Source organism: Lissotriton helveticus, chromosome 3_1 (assembly GCF_964261635.1).
Source record: "Lissotriton helveticus chromosome 3_1, aLisHel1.1, whole genome shotgun sequence".
Classification (NCBI taxonomy): domain Eukaryota; kingdom Metazoa; phylum Chordata; class Amphibia; order Caudata; family Salamandridae; genus Lissotriton; species Lissotriton helveticus.
Genome location: NC_136061.1, coordinates 65,855,719 through 65,874,892, shown reverse-complemented (window position 1 = coordinate 65,874,892; position 19,174 = coordinate 65,855,719). Strand labels below are relative to the sequence as shown.

The following is a 19,174-nucleotide window of genomic DNA, read 5'->3' as shown; positions in this document are numbered from 1 at the left end:
CCCAGCAAGTAGTGGGCAGCTGCTACGTTTAGGTCTTGGCGCAGTGGCGCAACCTGGACTTTGTGAGTTCTGCGCTAAAGGTGATTTAGGCGCTAACTGAGGTTTAGATGCTGTTATGATCTATGTCCTATTGCTTTTGGGTGTTAGGAAATGTACAACGTGTAGTATGTTTTGCGCACCCTGTGTTCTGCACCTCTGAATGTGTTGTGGAGGCATCATGGGCCTTGTTCCTTACACCGCTGAACGTGTGTTGATGCGTCATGTGTTTCTCTTACACCTCTGAATTGGTAGATTATTCATCATGTGTTCTCCTGCGCTGCACCTCTGAATGTGTTGATGCGTCATGTGATTTTTCCTACACCTCTGAATGTTGTGATGCATCATGTGTAATGTGCTTATACCCCTAGTGTAAGGTTTTACTTAGGTGGTGGGAGTCTAATGTAGTTAGACTGATGGTATACTGTGTGTGATGGTTTTCATAGCGCAGGCTGTTGAAAGTACAGTGATCTACCATGTTTTTTTTATATTGTGCTACAGTGATTTTCTGTTCTAAGTGATATTCCAAGGGCGTGGTACTGAGCTCGCCCCCTGACCAGAGTCCCAGGACCAGTGGACTCTATTGTGCCTTCCCTGACAAATTGCTGGGACATGTCTGATCTCCCTGGGCCCCTGGGGCCTCGCTGAAGTGTGCCTCGCTCACTCCCCTCGGCAGCTCGTGCACGGCAGCCCGTCCAAGCCTCGAGCAGCGCCGCTCGCCCCTGAGCCGCGCCGCTTCACTGGGCCGCCCGCATCCTGCCTCCCCCTCCCCTTCTGAGCCGCACACATTGGTCGCCCCAGAGAAACGCTTGTACCTTGCCGGCCGCCCGCTCAAGCCTCGAGCCGCACCACTCTCCCCCGAGTCGTGCCGCTTCGCTCGGCCGCCCGATCAAGCCTACTGAGGAGATCACTCGCATTATCCTGCGCAACCAGGACGGAAGGTACTGTCCGATAGGCTCTATGTTCTAAGTTCTAGGCCTACAAGTATTGTATTCTACGTTCAGAAAGTGCTATTCCTGACAGTGGTCCAGGTGGCCCTGTCTTGTAAATAATCCCTTGTAAATTCTGCCCGTGCCTCTGGCACATTGTAAAGTGTGTGTTTTATCTAATGTGTTTTGGTGTAATACAAAGGCTATTTTTATATAACCTTGTGTGGAGTTTCCTTTGTGGTGGGCCTTTGGGTGTTGTTGCTGGGGTGCGTGCGCAAATACTTAACTCACATCGCCTAGTTTAGCCTTGCTGCTCGCGCCACGTTACCTAGAGGGTGAGCAGGGGTTATCTTGGCGTGTAACTCCCTTGCCCTGACTTGGGAATGGTGGTCTCTGACTGACTTTGGCGAGAGCCCTGGCCAGCCAGGGATCCCATTTCCAACACCCCCTGGTAACCCACAGCTCTCCCCCCCTGGGACCCCAGCGGACCCTGCTCGCCAACACTGCCGGTCTGGCGACCATGCCAGGCCACCATTTCCGGCCCGCCTCCATCTTGGGCCCATCACGTCCCGAGCACGTGGCCGCAGCCATCCCTGGCCCCGGCCCCAGGGAAGCCCCGACATCGAGGCACCAAGATCCTCCCAGGTGGTAGAGTGGCCACTTGGCGGATCCCGGAGGAGGGGAGTTTCGATGGGCCTCCGGCCATCCCCGGACGCCTGGTGTCGATCGCCCTCCAGGCTCCCTGGGCCCTGGCTCCACCCCCCTGCTGGGTGTCTGGACACCTTCATCCCGGCCCCTCGGACCCCCAGGCACGAGGGTCTGGACATCAAAGGACTCCAGTCCTATATCTGGGCCAGCCCTGGATTAGGACGCCAGTTGTATCTTGGAGTCAAAGCCCTGCTGACCTTGTTGCGGCTGATTCTGATCCGAACTCTTGCACCTGAACCATCTTCGCGGCTGATCCTGATCCGAACTCTTGCACCTGAACCATCTTCGAGGCCCTGCTGACGCTGTCGCGGCCTGACCGAGCTGAACCATCTTCGAGGCACTGCTGACGCTGTCGCGGCCCGACCGAGCTGAACCATCTTCGAGGCCCTGCTGACGCTGTCGCGGCCTGACCGAGCTGAACCATCTTCGAGGCCCTGCTGACGCTGTCGCGGCCTAACCAAGCTGAACCACCTTCGAGGCCCTGCTGACGCTGTCGCGGCCTGACCACGCTGAACCACCTTCGAGGCCCTGCTGACGCTGTCGCGGCCTGACCAAGCTGAACCACCTTCGAGGCCCTGCTGACGCTGTCGCGGCCTGACCACGCTGAACCACCTTCGAGGCCCTGCTGACGCTGTCGCAACCCGACCAAGCTGAACCACCTTCGAGGCCCTGCTGACGCTGTCGCGGCCTGACCCCTTGAACTATCCACGCACTAGTTGGTGCCAAGACTGTCCCGCTACCCCGTTATTCCCGAAACCACGACTTTATGGATCCCTCGATCCCTGCCTGCTAACCTGCTAAGTACCTGCCTCCAATTCTTATATAAAGATACATGTGAATATTCCGTCGTGTGGTGTCCGTCTGTAGTAGTGTGATTGCTCAGCTGGTACGATTGTAGGAGAGGAGCCTCGCCAAGGAGGCCTCCCTACGGCGCTCGGCCTATTCCATAGAGAGAGGTGAGTCTCGTGGCGGACAGTCAGACATCTTCTGTCCCCCCTGGGATCGCCTTTCCAACAAAGACAGAGAGAGAAGGAGACAGAGGGAGCTAGAGGGAGTAAAACAGAGAGAGAGGGAGCTAGACAGAGAGAGGGAGCTAGAGGGAGTAAGATAGAGAGAGAAGGAGCTAGAGGGAGCTAGAGCGAGCAAGACAGAGAGAGGGGGAGCAAGAGGGAGCAAGGGAGAGAGAGGGAGCTAGAGGGAGCAAGACAGAGAGAGGGAGCTAGAGGGATTAAGACTGAGAGAGAAGGAGCTAGAGGGAGTAAGACAGAGAGAGAGGGAGCTAGAGGGAGCAAGACACAGAGAGAGGGAGCTCGAAAGAGCAAGACAGAGAGGGAGCAAGAGAGGGAGCAAGACATATAGAGAGGGAGCTATAAGAGAGTAAGACAGAAAGGGAGCTAGAGAGAGCAAGACTGAGAGAGAGGGAGCAAGAGGGAGTAACAAAGAGAGGAAGCTAGAGGGAGTAAGACAGAGAGAGAGAGAGCTAGAGTGAGAAAGACAGAGAGGGAGCTAGAGGGAGTAAGACAGAGAGAGAGGGAGCTAGAGGGAGTAAGACAGAGAGAGAAGGAGCTAGAGAGAGTAAGACAGAGAGAAGGAGACAGAGGGAGCTAGAGGGAGTAAGATAGAGAGAGAAGGAGCTAGAGGGAGCTAGAACGAGCAAGACAGAGAGAGAGGGAGCTAGAGGGAGCAAGACAGAGAGAGAGGGCGCTAGAGGGAGTAAGACAGAGAGAGAAGGAGACAGAGGGAGCTAGAGGGAGTAAAACAGAGAGAGAGGGAGCTAGACAGAGAGAGGAGCTAGAGGGAGCTAGAGCGAGCAAGACAGAGAGAGAGGGAGCTAGAGGGAGCAAGGGAGAGAGAGGGAGCTAGAGGGAGCAAGACAGAGAGAGGGAGCTAGAGGGATTAAGACTGAGAGAGAAGGAGCTAGAGGGAGTAAGACAGAGAGAGAGGGAGCTAGACGGAGCAAGACACAGAGAGAGGGAGCTAGAAAGAGAAAGACAGAGAGGGAGCAAGAGAGGGAGAAAGACATATAGAGAGGGGGCTATAGAGAGTAAGACAGAAAGGGAGCTAGAGAGAGCAAGACAGAGAGAGAGGGAGCAAGAGGGAGTAACAAAGAGAGGAAGCTAGAGGGAGTAAGACAGAGAGAGAGAGAGCTAGAGGGATTAAGACTGAGAGAGAAGGAGCTAGAGGGAGTAAGACAGAGAGAGAGGGAGCTAGAGTGAGAAAGACAGAGAGAGAGGGAGCTAGAGGGAGTAAGACAGAGAGAGAGGGAGCTAGAGGGAGTAAGACAGAGAGAGAAGGAGCTAGAGAGAGTAAGACAGAGAGAAGGAGACAGAGGGAGCTAGAGGGAGTAAGATAGAGAGAGAAGGAGCTAGAGGGAGCTAGAACGAGCAAGACAGAGAGAAAGGGAGCTAGAGGGAGCAAGGGAGAGAGAGGGAGCTAGAGGGAGCAAGACAGAGAGAGGGAGCTAGAGGGATTAAGACGGAGAGAAGGAGCTAGAGGGAGTAAGACAGAGAGAGAGGGAGCTAGACAGAGCAAGACACGGAGAGAGGGAGCTAGAAAGAGCAAGACAGAGAGGGAGCAAGACAGAGAGGGTGCTATAGAGAGTAAGACAGAAAGGGAGCTAGAGAGAGCAAGACCGAGAGAGAGGGAGCAAGAGGGAGTAACAAAGAGAGAGGAAGCTAGAGTGAGAAAGACCGAGAGAGAGGGAGCTAGAGGGAGTAAGACAGAGAAAAGTAGACAGTTTTAGCTAGAGGGAGTAAAACAGAGAGAGAGGGAGCTAGACAGAGAGGGAGCTAGAGGGAGTAAGATAGAGAGAGAAGGAGCTAGAGGGAGCTAGAGCGAGCAAGACAGAGAGAGAGGGAGCTAGAGGGAGCAAGGGAGAAAGAGGGAGCAAGGGACCAGGCAAAACCTAAAAACTGGCTCTTCAGGCAGGAATAGTTGGCCCACAACACCGCTCTCCGCTAGCACAGGGACACCTCTGCTAAGGAGGCTGTGCACTCTTGAAATCCTCATTCATTCAAACTAGGATCACGCTCACCCCTGCTATTGACAAATATTCCCCAAGATCACTTACAGCACACACCACTTTACAAACTGGTCCCGCTCTGCCACCCGGGGAAAAACAATAGGAAATCCCCATGCATTTTAGGTTTGAAAAGACTGCAGACATTTGCGTTAAGACCTGCATTTACGATCTAACTTGGCTGTTTTTGCAGATTGTTGCACAACAGCTGGATACTTTCTCAGACATTTGATTGCACAGTCATGCTACATGCTATTGTGCCCTTAGGTATTATCCTAAATACAGTTTACATCTACTTATGAACTGTCTGGATCAGCCATGAAGTCATCTATGTCTCTTTTTGCATGCGGTCAATACAGCTGGGTTTTTCGTTTTTTAACTATTTGCATTTAACATATCTCCCCAACCCCCACGAGGCGTAAATCATTTTAGGAATTGTGCCACCAATGGAGTTTGTATGCCTTTTTAGTGATTGTATTAATTTTAATTACAGTTGCACTACACTGTTCTCGCGTTGATTAAATGGATTGTTTCAATAAAGTATGATTAAACTTGAAGCCAAATTCAATACATTAATATGCTGTGGGAAACAGGCAAAACATAAGTACACCAAAATGTGTAAACGAATAGGTAGACAGGAAACCTGGTACCCCAGTTGACAGACACAATGCCACTGCTCTTAGGTGATATCAGTCTTCAGTTGCCGAACAACAATTGTGAGCAAAGACGTGGCCCCAGTGCTCTCATCAACGGCTAATCCGTCCCTGGCACGTAGAAAGTTTCTATTATCCTCCGAGGTTCGGTGATGGCAAGAAGGTTGGAATGGGTCGTGACTCTGCAGTATCCCGGACGAGGCCGCAAACTGTTAGTACATGTCTCAGTGCAGCAGCGTTAGCTGTATAGATAAGGCGCAGGTAAGCTGCCCACTTACTCTCCCCCAAGCCCACGGCACCGGCTGCAGACTCACTGTGCTTACCTGAAAGTGGTCAGAGAGAAGCCGTAACCGCACTCCGCCGCCATCTTCTCATCAGTAGTGAATGTGAAACACCAGAGAACCCGGCTGCTACCGCGTGGAAATAGATAGAGGACAACAAGGAAGTATCAACTTGCGAAGAAGCAGCCTCCAGGGGAGAACTCTCCGACTGCCTCCAAGACGAACGGAACCACGCCCAGGGGAAAAAACGCGGGAACGCCCCCGAATCTGGTCCGGCCTTGACGGACAGATCCGGCTCCCAATGGCTAGCCTCCATTTATGGAGCTAGTCAATGGGAGCCGGGGGCGGGTCATCGATCCCACATAAGACTCATAAGGTTTTTTAGCGCATGCGCACTACGTGCGCACTTGCAGGCAAAACCTAAAAAGGAGCTGCAGAGGGAAAAGAATCACAGGTTGCCCTACACTCAAAAATCCATCAAAACACCAAGACCTGGTTTCTAAGGCGCCAATTTTCAGGTTCTATGCTTTTAAAACATGTGCGAAATACTATAATTTTCTAAATTCCATACACTCCTCTTTTTTATGAGGTAGTCGCAAAACGTTTTCCGCCTTTCATTAAAACCCAATTTTTACAAAAGACAGTCTCCAGAATGTTAAATGCTAAGGTCCTTTCAACTTAACTCCGTGTACATTCAGAACCAAAGTGATTTCCTGAATCAGCAGGAAAACGTGTGAAAGACAAAATGACCCCTTACGAGCGCACCACCAACGGGGTCACTGGTTGGTCCTCACCAGTTGTGCCCACTTTTATCATCATCGTGGTCATTTTGTCCAAAAGAAAAAGAAAAGTGTCCAAGAGAAAAGAAAAACTTAGGTGCAGTGAAGCGAACAGGTCACATCACACGATGTAACCGAATGTGATTAAAATTGACAAAAACACTCTTATAGCAATCACTTTATTATTTACTGAGTGTATTTTTATCAAGTTAAAATGGGCAGGTTGATATTCATGCATACCATTTCCAATGCCAACATTTTTCTTTGCCACAGTCATTTTTGGCACATTCTTCAGGGCCAATCACTTGCTTAGGACTCACCCAATAAGGGCATTAACGGTTCGCCCAGAGGTTTTTCCTGGTGCTGTCAATTTAGCACATGATCCCTGTGCATTTCAGGCATTTTCTCGAGGCCAGTGATGGAGAGGACCATTGTCCCAGCAGCATCTTTGTAGAGTTGTGCTGTGACTCCCATCCCTCCTATGCCCATTGCTGTCAAAGCTGCTGTCACTCCATCCCTTGCTCCTTCTATTTCCTAATATTACTGCTGGTTGATTTTTAGATTCCAAAGTTAGTTCGGAACTTCCAAAGCAGCCTGGGACTGATTGTATTACTGGTACTAACCTACTGACTGTTATCATCTCACTGAAATTCCTGCTTCTTTTGTCAAATTTGTAACCATACGTTATAGAAATGTATGTATTTATGTCGTGTTTTTATGCCAGAAGAGACCCTTACTTAAGAACCTTGTCAAAATGTTAAAAGCCCATTGTTTACAGGCACGAGGATACAAATGTGGCAGATTAACTAAAATAGCCTTCAATAATTCTTTGTTCTTAAATCCGGTTAGCAGTAATCCTTACTGTAACATTTCACTCTAGTTATGGAAAGTCGTTTTGCAATTAGCAGTTTGATGTTTTGCCTGACCCTTTTCAATCCTTACATTTTTAAAGAAATATATTATTGAAGAGTACAGCTAATTCCGAGCTGGAATAATATTAAGAAAACAACTTCACACAAAAAAGTAAACAAACAGCAGCAAAGATAAGTCTGGTTTTCTGTTTTTGCAAATAACATTGAGGCCAAATACAAAAGGAGGGGAAATAAATCTGTGTTCCAAGTGCAGGTACAATATTCGAAATGTTAACAGATCAAAACCCTGAGACAAAGGATTTTTTTTAACACTCACACACACACACACACATATATATATATATATATATATATATATATATATATATATATATATTATACATAATATATATATATAATATATATATAATATATAGTATAAGTACACAATAACGACACAACAAATAACAGAAGCAGAGAAAAAAGGAAGAGCAGCCTTGTCCTCCTAATCTAGTCAAAAGGTTCATAAACTGGTGCCATGCCATCAGAATTGTCCATCAAACCTAAATTTGCGGGTGAATATGTTTGATTCTGCACTCAAGTCCTAGAGCACCCGATGGAGAAGGACTGAAGGTAAGTGCGAGGCTGGTCTGTGGATGAGCTGGACAGACACACTGAGATCACAAACTGATTCCCACTCAACAGTCCCCATCTGGTACTGGCATTGGAGCTGCACACCTGGGCTGTGCTGCAGCCGCTGACCTCTGGCGATCAAGTGTCTTATTGTCATATCCCTGTCATTCATTGGTAATGAATAAACTGCCAGTCCTTTTACCCTTATTCAGGTGATGTGGAGAAAGAAACCCATGACGTGATGTTTCCAAGCGCCAGCCAGCATGACGTTGCCTTCTCATCACACGCTGGTTAGTGCAACCTCATTTACCTATGGATCTGCATTTTACCTGGTTGTATCATAGTTGTAGTTTGCGAAGTAGGGCTACGCGTAGCGCTCTTCGCATTACGCGTAGCTCTACGCCAGGGCCAGGGCCACTCAAAGTACGGCCCGCGGGCCGCGGGCGGCCTGCCTGGCCTTCCTTGGCGGCCCGCGGACCTTGTTTCCAGTATACCAACGTTTTTCCCAGGAAGTTAGTAAACCCAGAAGATGGCCGCAGGAACATACGTAGTGAATACGTATACAATACCTATTCACTACGTTTGCTCCTGCGGCCATCGTCTCTGCTTGCCTCTGTGACGTCACATAAGGCACCCGGCCGGCGCGAAGCACAGGGCCTTTAAAAGTCAGCTGTAACTAGCGCTTTTACCGCTGGCTTTGAAAGGCCCTTTCGGAAGCTTCCTGGGTCCGTGGTGGCGACGCCCTTGCAGCCCGTAGCCCGCAGCCCGGGGAATCTTTGCAGCAGCCTCCTGGTCGGAGAATACTCAGAGTTCCTTCACCCGCAGGTACTGCTCTGATTCTTGCCGCCCGCCATGCTTCTGACCCCCTCCCCACCCACACCCACTATCATTAGCGGGGTTAGGAAGACAAATTGTGAGCATGTGTGCGTCTCCCACCTCACAGGGATGCCGAGGTAAACCCCGCAGACACCGAGACAATGCACACTCCTTCCAGCCGGTGTTCATAGTGGAGGGGGAGGGGTGCTTTTGCATAGGAATGATAAACTTCCCTTCGCACCTCAAGCCTCTCTCTCTCCCTTCTCTCCTCTCTCCATATCCCCCCCTCTCTCACACCTGTCTCTCTCGCCCGCGGGCCGTACTTTGAGTACCCCTGTCTTGGTATCCTGCATTACCCTTTGTATTCTCCACAACCGTAACCGAGGCCCACAGAAAGGCCGCACTTCACAGACAGAGCACTTCACAGACAGAGCACTTCACAGACAGAGCACTTCACAGACAGAGCACTTCACAGACAGAGCACTTCACAGACAGAGCCCTTCACAGACAGAGCACTTCACAGACAGAGCACTTCACAGACAGAGCACTTCACAGACAGAGCACTTCACAGACAGAGCACTTCACATCACAGATAGAGCACTTCACAGACAGAGCACTTCACAGACAGAGCACTTCACAGACAGAGCACTTCACAGACAGAGCCCTTCACAGACAGAGCCCTTCACAGACAGAGCACTTCACAGACAGAGCACTTCACAGACAGAGCCCTTCACAGACAGAGCCCTTCACAGACAGAGCACTTCACAGACAGAGCACTTCACAGACAGAGCACTTCACAGACAGAGCACTTCAGGTTGTAGCTTCTTCAAAGTTTTTATTCTTTTTTCATTGTTTTGCTTCTCAATTGGACTGAGAGCAAATAACAGTGCATCGGGGGAAAAACGACTGGCGCTTTTCGAGCAGAGGCCTCCGTCCGTCTCATAGAATGTAAAGTGCAGAGTGTATTAAAAGGGGCTTTACCAACCCCTCCCTCCACCATCCAAGAATTGTTTTGAACTTTTTATGGCTTTTTTGGCCAGAGTGGTGATAGGGCAGAATGGGCATTTGTTCCTATTCTGCAAACGCTTCTGTACATTGTGGGTTTTTCATTTGGGTAGATGAAAATGCCAGTGTAGTATCTGCTAAAAATAAATACGTATTCATTCTTTTACTTGCTGAATATTCATGGCATTGTACTGTTCAAATAGTTGTAAATGAATCTCTTTTGCCCCTTGATCCTAAATCGGCACCAAAGTCTGTTCTTACAAGATGTCGTTCTTCTCCGTCAGAGTCCTTTTGAAGTTGAGGTGGAGCTGTCACCCCTGGCAACTCAGCGGATTTCATGCTTTTTTTTCTTACAAACTTTTCTCTGCAAGGTCCCGGATTCCTCTTCCATCCATTTTTAATAGCGCTGTGACCCTGCCCTGTACGCAAATTTCTTTCAGGAATGTAGATGTATCTTTTGTTCTCTCATTACCTCGGATGGGTTCCAAATGGTCTGATGAAGATAAGCCACGCAAGTGTTGCTTTGTGGACGTTTTACTCTCTGTAGCAGGCTACACCTATGTTTAGGTAGCGCTACTAGTTCTCTTTGGTCACCTGCCCCTAGAACCGTCTTTGCCGGCGCGGGAACGCAGCCAGCTCGAAGGATTGTCACCTCGGAGTGCTCTTGCACAGAAAGGCTATTCCCTGTCTGACCTTCCCAAAAAAAAAAAAATGGCTCCCATTGATAAATAAGTGAGGGAGGGGCTCATGCTAGACCTTCTGTAAACAATGCAGTCTGTTGAAGTCTCCCCCCCTCTTTCCTCTCCCCATATCCCTCCCTCTCTCTCCCCTCTCTCTCTCCCCTCTCCCTCTCCCCTATCTCCTCTCTCCATATCCCTCCCTCTCTCTCCCCTCTCTCTCCCCCCTCTCTCCATATCCCTCCCTCTCTCTCCCCTCTCCCTCTCCCCTCTCTCCTCTCTCCATATCCCTCCCTCTCTCTCCCCTCTCTCTCTCCCCTCTCTCTCTCCCCTCTCTCCTCTCTCCATATCCCTCCCTCTCTCTCCCCTCTCTCTCTCCCCTCTCTCTCTCCCCTCTCTCCTCTCTCCATATCCCTCCCTCTCTCTCCCCTCTCTCTCTCTCCTCTCTCCTCTCTCCATATCCCTCCCTCTCTCTCCCCTCTCTCTCTCTCCTCTCTCCTCTCTCCATATCCCTCCCTCTCTCTCCCCCTCTCTCCTCTCTCCATATCCCTCCCTCTCTCACACCTCTCTCTCCCCCCTCGCCATACCCCTCCCCCTCTCACACCTCTCTCTCCCCCCTCTCTCTCCCCCCTCTCTCCATATCTCTCTCACACTGTGTGCACACGGGGTCTGGTGGCTCAGTGGACTAATGCGTCCACTGCAGGGGCCTGTGTTCTAGCTCATGGTCACAGGTTCAAATCCCGGCAGGTCCTGCCTTTCATCCATCTGAGGTCGATAAAATGAGTTGGGCATGTGCTGAATATCCGGTTGCTGCAAATTGCTATTCAATCCCTCTTAAGATTGCCCTTGTCTGCTAATAAAAAAATATTATAAACATGTGCTGCATGTAGTTACAACTGCTTTGGAAATACAGCATTGTCTAGTAATGTTTTGAAACGGCACCATTTTTTTTTTTACCCCCCTCTAGCCCCACCCCCAATGACCCCGCCCCCACCGGTGCGGCCCTCGGCCACAAACCACGCTGTAAATTCGGTCCCTGAGAGAAAGTTTGTGAGTACCCATGCTCTACGCGAACTGCATAGTAGCATGTTCGCACTGTGCAAGATGTCATTTTCAATAATTGCACAGTGCGGACAAGCATCCAGCACTGTGAAATAATTGAAAACAGCATCTTGCATAGTGCGAGCTGTTCTTTTCTGCCGCTGGAGTAGATTTTTACTCGAGCTACAGCATTCTCAACGCGGACTGGTAGACTCTCATCGCAAGCATGCGCGACCACTCGCAATAAAAAACTTGACCTCCCCGCGTTGAGAATTTCGCCGGGAGGTTTATTTTCCTTGCTCGCAATCGGCAACTTGATGTTGCTGATCACAAACAAGAAAAAAGTCTCGCAAGGATGTTATTTTGCTTGCTTGCGGTCGCCAACTTGATGTTGAGGACCGCGAGCAAGCAAAAAATGACCGCTGCACTATGCTACGATACGCTACGCATGTTTGCACTGTGCTACGTGCAGTTCACGTAGTGCGAAGTTGCGCAAACTTCGCAAACTACGCGAGCGTAGCGTAGTGCTTCCCCAGGGTTAGTTGTAAGTGTCCCAGTGTGTACTTTATGCTGGGTTTCGTTCTTCATGCCAATAAATAGATCAAGTGCAGACAGCAACCGAGGTGGTGGCGCAGGTAGTGTGTCGGGAGGCAGGGAGAGGTGGTAGTGATGGGACACAGCGAATGATAGGTTAGGGTAGGGTTAGAAGAGTGTTACCTGTGGATATGGGGGTGCTGCCACCTGGGACAAAAGAGTAACCCTGGGAGGAAGGCGGTGTTTGCAACATGGAGATGGGTAAAGTGAAGCTAGAATTTGGGGACAGGTAGACGGATGGGGCGGTCGCCTCTCCTATGATGCTAAGCTCTGGTGGGTGATCTCTAAGAGCTGTTTATTTACCCAAGTACTATACTGTATAGCTCTTTCTTCAAAGTACCGTGGCCCGTTGTGGGTGAAACGTTTCTCCGGAATTCAGATACACCAAGTTTAGCTTTGTTTGTAGAAGTAGAATTTGTATTGGACAACTTTCAAACTCCACTCAAGGGGCTGCCTCGAGGAAAGGACCACGAGGAGATACCATACCCTCTTGGATAAGAGCTGCCATTGCCTCGCGAGACTGCAAGACGTGCCCAGCGAGGCTCAGACTACCCACAGCCCTTCTGATTGGGTGCTTACTTCCTAATACCCCGCCCCACAGTGACAGCATCTCGTGGTATTTGGGCTTCTGGAGGTATTTACTGTCGAAGACACGAGGGTGTCGTTGTAGAATGCTGTGTGTTCCAAGTCTGAGGGCAGGACTGGGGATAGTCCTAGTCATAGGTTCTTATATAGCGCACGATTCACCGAAAAGGTCTCAAGGTCTCACCAGCAGAAAGTTGTCCAGGCTAAAGTAAGTGCAGTGTCTCCTGTACTGTTGAGTACATTTGTTAGTTGAGGGGATGTTGAGGTGTTGTGTGCACCACAAAGCTCCATGCCTGGACTGCTAAGCATTCCCCTCCCCTCCCCCAACAATGAGCCTGTTTGGTCTATTCTTTGGGCACATTATTTTCTAACACCATCCATCACTGTATAAAAATCACCTCTAACCTCCGTCAATTGCAATATGTCAGCGGTAGCATTCCTGAGAAAATGATCTTGACCTGAATTGGGGTGTATATATTAGGTAAAGTGAGTGTGTTGTGTTCACTTCTCAGAATAAAGGCCTGGGACCTGCCCACAGTGTCTGCCACCATCTTGCCTTGGGAGAGCTGGGAAATAAGAATCCCACTCTCCGAACCTTAACTTGACCAGAAGACAAGACCTGCAAAGGGACGAATGTAGATTTTAAATGACATCATTTTTCTAAGTGCATATTCTTGACAAAACATAATTTTCTGCTCAGTGGCAAACAACTGAGCACCAGCACACTCGTGGAGCATTCTACTCACTGTGCACAAGCACACTCGTGGAGCATTCTACTCACTGTGCACCAGCGCACTAATGGAGCATTCTACTCACTGTGCACCAGCACACTCGTGGAGCATTCTACTCGCTGTGCACCAGCGCACTAATGGAGCATTCTACTCACTGTGCACCAGCACACTCATGGAGCATTCTACTCGCTGTGCACGAACGCACTCCTGGAGCATTCTACTCAGTGACAACCAACTGAGCACCAGCACACTCGTGGAGCATTCTACCCACTGCGCACCAGCGCACTCGTGGAGCATTCTACTCACTGTGCACCAGCACACTCGTGGAGCATTCTACTCACTGTGCACCAGCGCACTCGTGGAGCATTCTACCCACTGCGCACCAGCACACTCATGGAGCATTCTACTCACTGTGCACCAGCACACTCGTGGAGCATTCTACTCACTGTGCACCAGCACACTCGTGGAGCATTCTACTCACTGTGCACCAGCACACTCGTGGAGCATTCTACCCACTGCGCACCAGCACACTCATGGAGCATTCTACTCACTGTGCACCAGCACACTCGTGGAGCATTCTACTCACTGCGCACCAGCACACTCGTGGAGCATTCTACCCACTGCGCACCAGCGCACTCGTGGAGCATTCTACTCACTGTGCACCAGCACACTCATGGAGCATTCTACTCGCTGTGCACGAACGCACTCCTGGAGCATTCTACTCAGTGACAACCAACTGAGCACCAGCACACTCGTGGAGCATTCTACCCACTGCGCACCAGCGCACTCGTGGAGCATTCTACTCACTGTGCACGAACGCACTCCTGGAGCATTCTACTCAGTGACAACCAACTGAGCACCAGCACACTCATGGAGCATTCTACTCGCTGTGCACGAACGCACTCCTGGAGCATTCTACTCAGTGACAACCAACTGAGCACCAGCACACTCGTGGAGCATTCTACTCACTGTGCACCAGCACACTCGTGGAGCATTCTACTCACTGTGCACCAGCACACTCATGGAGCATTCTACTCGCTGTGCACGAACGCACTCCTGGAGCATTCTACTCAGTGACAACCAACTGAGCACCAGCACACTCGTGGAGCATTCTACCCACTGCGCACCAGCGCACTCGTGGAGCATTCTACTCACTGTGCACCAGCACACTCGTGGAGCATTCTACTCACTGTGCACCAGCGCACTCGTGGAGCATTCTACTCACTGTGCACCAGCACACTCATGGAGCATTCTACTCGCTGTGCACGAACGCACTCCTGGAGCATTCTACTCAGTGACAACCAACTGAGCACCAGCACACTCGTGGAGCATTCTACCCACTGCGCACCAGCGCACTCGTGGAGCATTCTACTCACTGTGCACCAGCACACTCGTGGAGCATTCTACTCACTGTGCACCAGCGCACTCGTGGAGCATTCTACCCACTGCGCACCAGCACACTCATGGAGCATTCTACTCACTGTGCACCAGCACACTCGTGGAGCATTCTACTCACTGTGCACCAGCACACTCGTGGAGCATTCTACTCACTGTGCACCAGCACACTCGTGGAGCATTCTACCCACTGCGCACCAGCACACTCATGGAGCATTCTACTCACTGTGCACCAGCACACTCGTGGAGCATTCTACTCACTGCGCACCAGCACACTCGTGGAGCATTCTACCCACTGCGCACCAGCGCACTCGAGGAGCATTCTACTCACTGTGCACCAGCACACTCATGGAGCATTCTACTCACTGTGCACCAGCACACTCGTGGAGCATTCTACCCACTGCGCACCAGCACACTCATGGAGCATTCTACTCACTGTGCACCAGCACACTCGTGGAGCATTCTACTCACTGCGCACCAGCACACTCGTGGAGCATTCTACCCACTGCGCACCAGCGCACTCGAGGAGCATTCTACCCACTGCGCACCAGCACACTCATGGAGCATTCTACTCACTGTGCACCAGCACACTCGTGGAGCATTCTACCCACTGCGCACCAGCACACTCATGGAGCATTCTACTCACTGTGCACCAGCACACTCGTGGAGCATTCTACTCACTGTGCACCAGCACACTCGTGGAGCATTCTACTCACTGTGCACCAGCACACTCGTGGAGCATTCTACTCACTGTGCACCAGCGCACTCGTGGAGCATTCTACTCACTGTGCACCAGCACACTCGTGGAGCATTCTACTCACTGTGCACCAGCGCACTCGTGGAGCATTCTACCCACTGCGCACCAGCACACTCGTGGAGCATTCTACTCACTGTGCACCAGCACACTCGTGGAGCATTCTACTCACTGTGCACCAGCACACTCGTGGAGCATTCTACCCACTGCGCACCAGCGCACTCGAGGAGCATTCTACCCACTGCGCACCAGCACACTCGTGGAGCATTCTACTCACTGTGCACCAGCACACTCGTGGAGCATTCTACTCACTGTGCACCAGCACACTCATGGAGCATTCTACTCACTGTGCACCAGCACACTCGTGGAGCATTCTACTCACTGTGCACCAGCACACTCGTGGAGCATTCTACCCACTGCGCACCAGCGCACTCGAGGAGCATTCTACCCACTGCGCACCAGCACACTCGTGGAGCATTCTACTCACTGTGCACCAGCACACTCATGGAGCATTCTACTCACTGTGCACCAGCACACTCGTGGAGCATTCTACTCACTGTGCACCAGCACACTCATGGAGCATTCTACTCACTGTGCACCAGCACACTCGTGGAGCATTCTACTCACTGCGCACCAGCACACTCGTGGAGCATTCTACTCACTGTGCACCAGCACACTCGTGGAGCATTCTACCCACTGCGCACCAGCGCACTCGAGGAGCATTCTACCCACTGCGCACCAGCACACTCGTGGAGCATTCTACCCACTGTGCACCAGCGCACTCATGGAGCATTCTACCCACTGCGCACAAGCACACTCGTGGAGCATTCTACTCACTGTGCACCAGCACACTCGTGGAGCATTCTACTCACTGTGCACCAGCACACTCATGGAGCATTCTACTCACTGTGCACCAGCACACTCATGGAGCATTCTACTCACTGTGCACCAGCACACTCGTGGAGCATTCTACTCACTGTGCACCAGCACACTCGTGGAGCATTCTACCCACTGCGCACCAGCACACTCGTGGAGCATTCTACCCACTGCGCACCAGCGCACTCATGGAGCATTCTACTCACTGTGCACCAGCACACTCGTGGAGCATTCTACCCACTGCGCACCAGCACACTCGTGGAGCATTCTACTCACTGTGCACCAGCACACTCATGGAGCATTCTACTCACTGTGCACCAGCACACTCGTGGAGCATTCTACTCACTGTGCACCAGCACACTCGTGGAGCATTCTACTCACTGTGCACCAGCACACTCGTGGAGCATTCTACTCACTGTGCACCAGCACACTCATGGAGCATTCTACTCACTGTGCACCAGCACACTCGTGGAGCATTCTACTCACTGCGCACAGCACACTCGTGGAGCATTCTACCCACTGCGCACCAGCGCACTCGAGGAGCATTCTACCCACTGCGCACCAGCACACTCGTGGAGCATTCTACCCACTGCGCACCAGCGCACTCGAGGAGCATTCTACTCACTGTGCACCAGCACACTCATGGAGCATTCTACTCACTGTGCACCAGCACACTCGTGGAGCATTCTACTCACTGCGCACCAGCACACTTGTGGAGCATTCTACTCACTGTGCACCAGCACACTCGTGGAGCATTCTACTCACTGCGCACCAGCACACTTGTGGAGCATTCTACCCACTGCGCACCAGCGCACTCGAGGAGCATTCTACTCACTGCGCACCAGCACACTCGTGGAGCATTCTACTCACTGCGCACCAGCACACTCGTGGAGCATTCTACTCACTGCGCACCAGCACACTCGTGGAGCATTCTACCCACTGCGCACCAGCGCACTCGAGGAGCATTCTACTCACTGAGCACCAGCACACTCGTGGAGCATTCTACTCAGTGGCAACCAACTGAGCACCAGCACACTCGTGGAGCATTCTAGTCCGAAGCAACCCACTCATCACTAACACACTCGTGGAGTATTCTACTCAGTGGCAACCAACTGAGCACCAGCACACTCGTGGAGCATTCTACTCACTGTGCACCAGCGCACTCATGAAGCATTCTACTCACTGCGCACCAGCACACTCGTGGAGCATTCTACTCACTGCGCACCAGCACACTCGTGGAGCATTCTACCCACTGCGCACCAGCGCACTCGAGGAGCATTCTACTCACTGTGCACCAGCACACTCATGGAGCATTCTACTCACTGTGCACCAGCACACTCGTGGAGCATTCTACTCACTGCGCACCAGCACACTCGTGGAGCATTCTACTCACTGCGCACCAGCACACTCGTGGAGCATTCTACCCACTGCGCACCAGCACACTCGTGGAGCATTCTACTCACTGTGCACCAGCACACTCATGGAGCATTCTACTCACTGCGCACCAGCACACTCGTGGAGCATTCTACTCACTGCGCACCAGCACACTCGTGGAGCATTCTACCCACTGCGCACCAGCGCACTCGAGGAGCATTCTACCCACTGTGCACCAGCACACTCGTGGAGCATTCTACCCACTGCGCACCAGCGCACTCGAGGAGCATTCTACTCACTGTGCACCAGCGCACTCATGGAGCATTCTACCCACTGAGCACCAGCACACTCGTGGAGCATTCTACCCACTGCGCACCAGCGCACTCGAGGAGCATTCTACTCACTGTGCACCAGCACACTTGTGAAGCATTCTACTCACTGTGCACCAGCGCACTCATGAAGCATTCTACTCACTGTGCACCAGCACACTCGTGGAGCATTCTACCCACTGCGCACCAGCACACTCGTGGAGCATTCTACCCACTGCGCACCAGCACACTCGTGGAGCATTCTACCCACTGCGCACCAGCGCACTCGAGGAGCATTCTACTCACTGTGCACCAGCACACTTGTGAAGCATTGTACTCACTGTGCACCAGCGCACTCATGGAGCATTCTACTCACTGTGCACCAGCACACTCGTGGAGCATTCTACCCCCTGCGCACCAGCACACTCGTGGAGCATTCTACTCGCTGTGCACGAACGCACTCCTGGAGCATTCTACTCAGTGACAACCAACTGAGCACCAGCACACTCGTGGAGCATTCTACCCACTGCACACCAGCACACTCGTGGAGCATTCTACTCACTGTGCACCAGCACACTCATGGAGCATCTTACTCACTGTGCACCAGCACACTCGTGGAGCATTCTACCCACTGCGCACCAGCACACTCATGGAGCATTCTACTCAGTGACAACCAACTGAGAACCAGCACACTCGTGGAGCATTCTACTTACTATGCACCAGCACACTGGTGGAGCATTCTACCCACTGCGTACCAGCACACTTGTGGAGCATTCTACTCAGTGGCAACCAACTGAGCACCAGCACACTCGTAGAGCATTCTACTCAGTGACAACCAACTGAGCACCAGCACACTCATAGAGCATTCTACTCACTGTGCACCAGCACATTCGTGGAGCATTCTACCCACTGCGCACCAGCACACTTGTGGAGCATTCTACTCAGTGGCAACCAACTGAGCACCAGCACACTTGTGGAGCATTTCACTCACTGTGCACCAGTGCATTTGTGGAGCATTCTACCGACTGTGCACCAGCACACTCTTCTTCTCAGTGGCAACCAACTGCGCACCAGCACACTCTTCTACACCGTGGCAAGCAACAGCGCACCAGCACACTCATGGAGAATT

General features: G+C 51.5%; 1 protein-coding gene across 4 annotated transcripts in view; it reads left to right on the top strand.

The window, feature by feature from the left end:
• Positions 1 to 19,174, top strand: part of CATIP (ciliogenesis associated TTC17 interacting protein) — a 285,718-nt gene that overhangs the window by 112,414 nt on the left and 154,130 nt on the right. For 2 of the 4 annotated variants that reach the window (XM_078679245.1, XM_078679243.1), the window contains one exon: positions 8,102 to 8,179. The exons of the other annotated variants lie outside the window; for them this stretch is intronic. In XM_078679245.1, the coding sequence (XP_078535371.1) occupies positions 8,102 to 8,179 (78 nt within the window). The remainder of the gene's footprint in view (positions 1 to 8,101; positions 8,180 to 19,174) is intronic. 4 annotated transcript variants of the gene reach the window in all.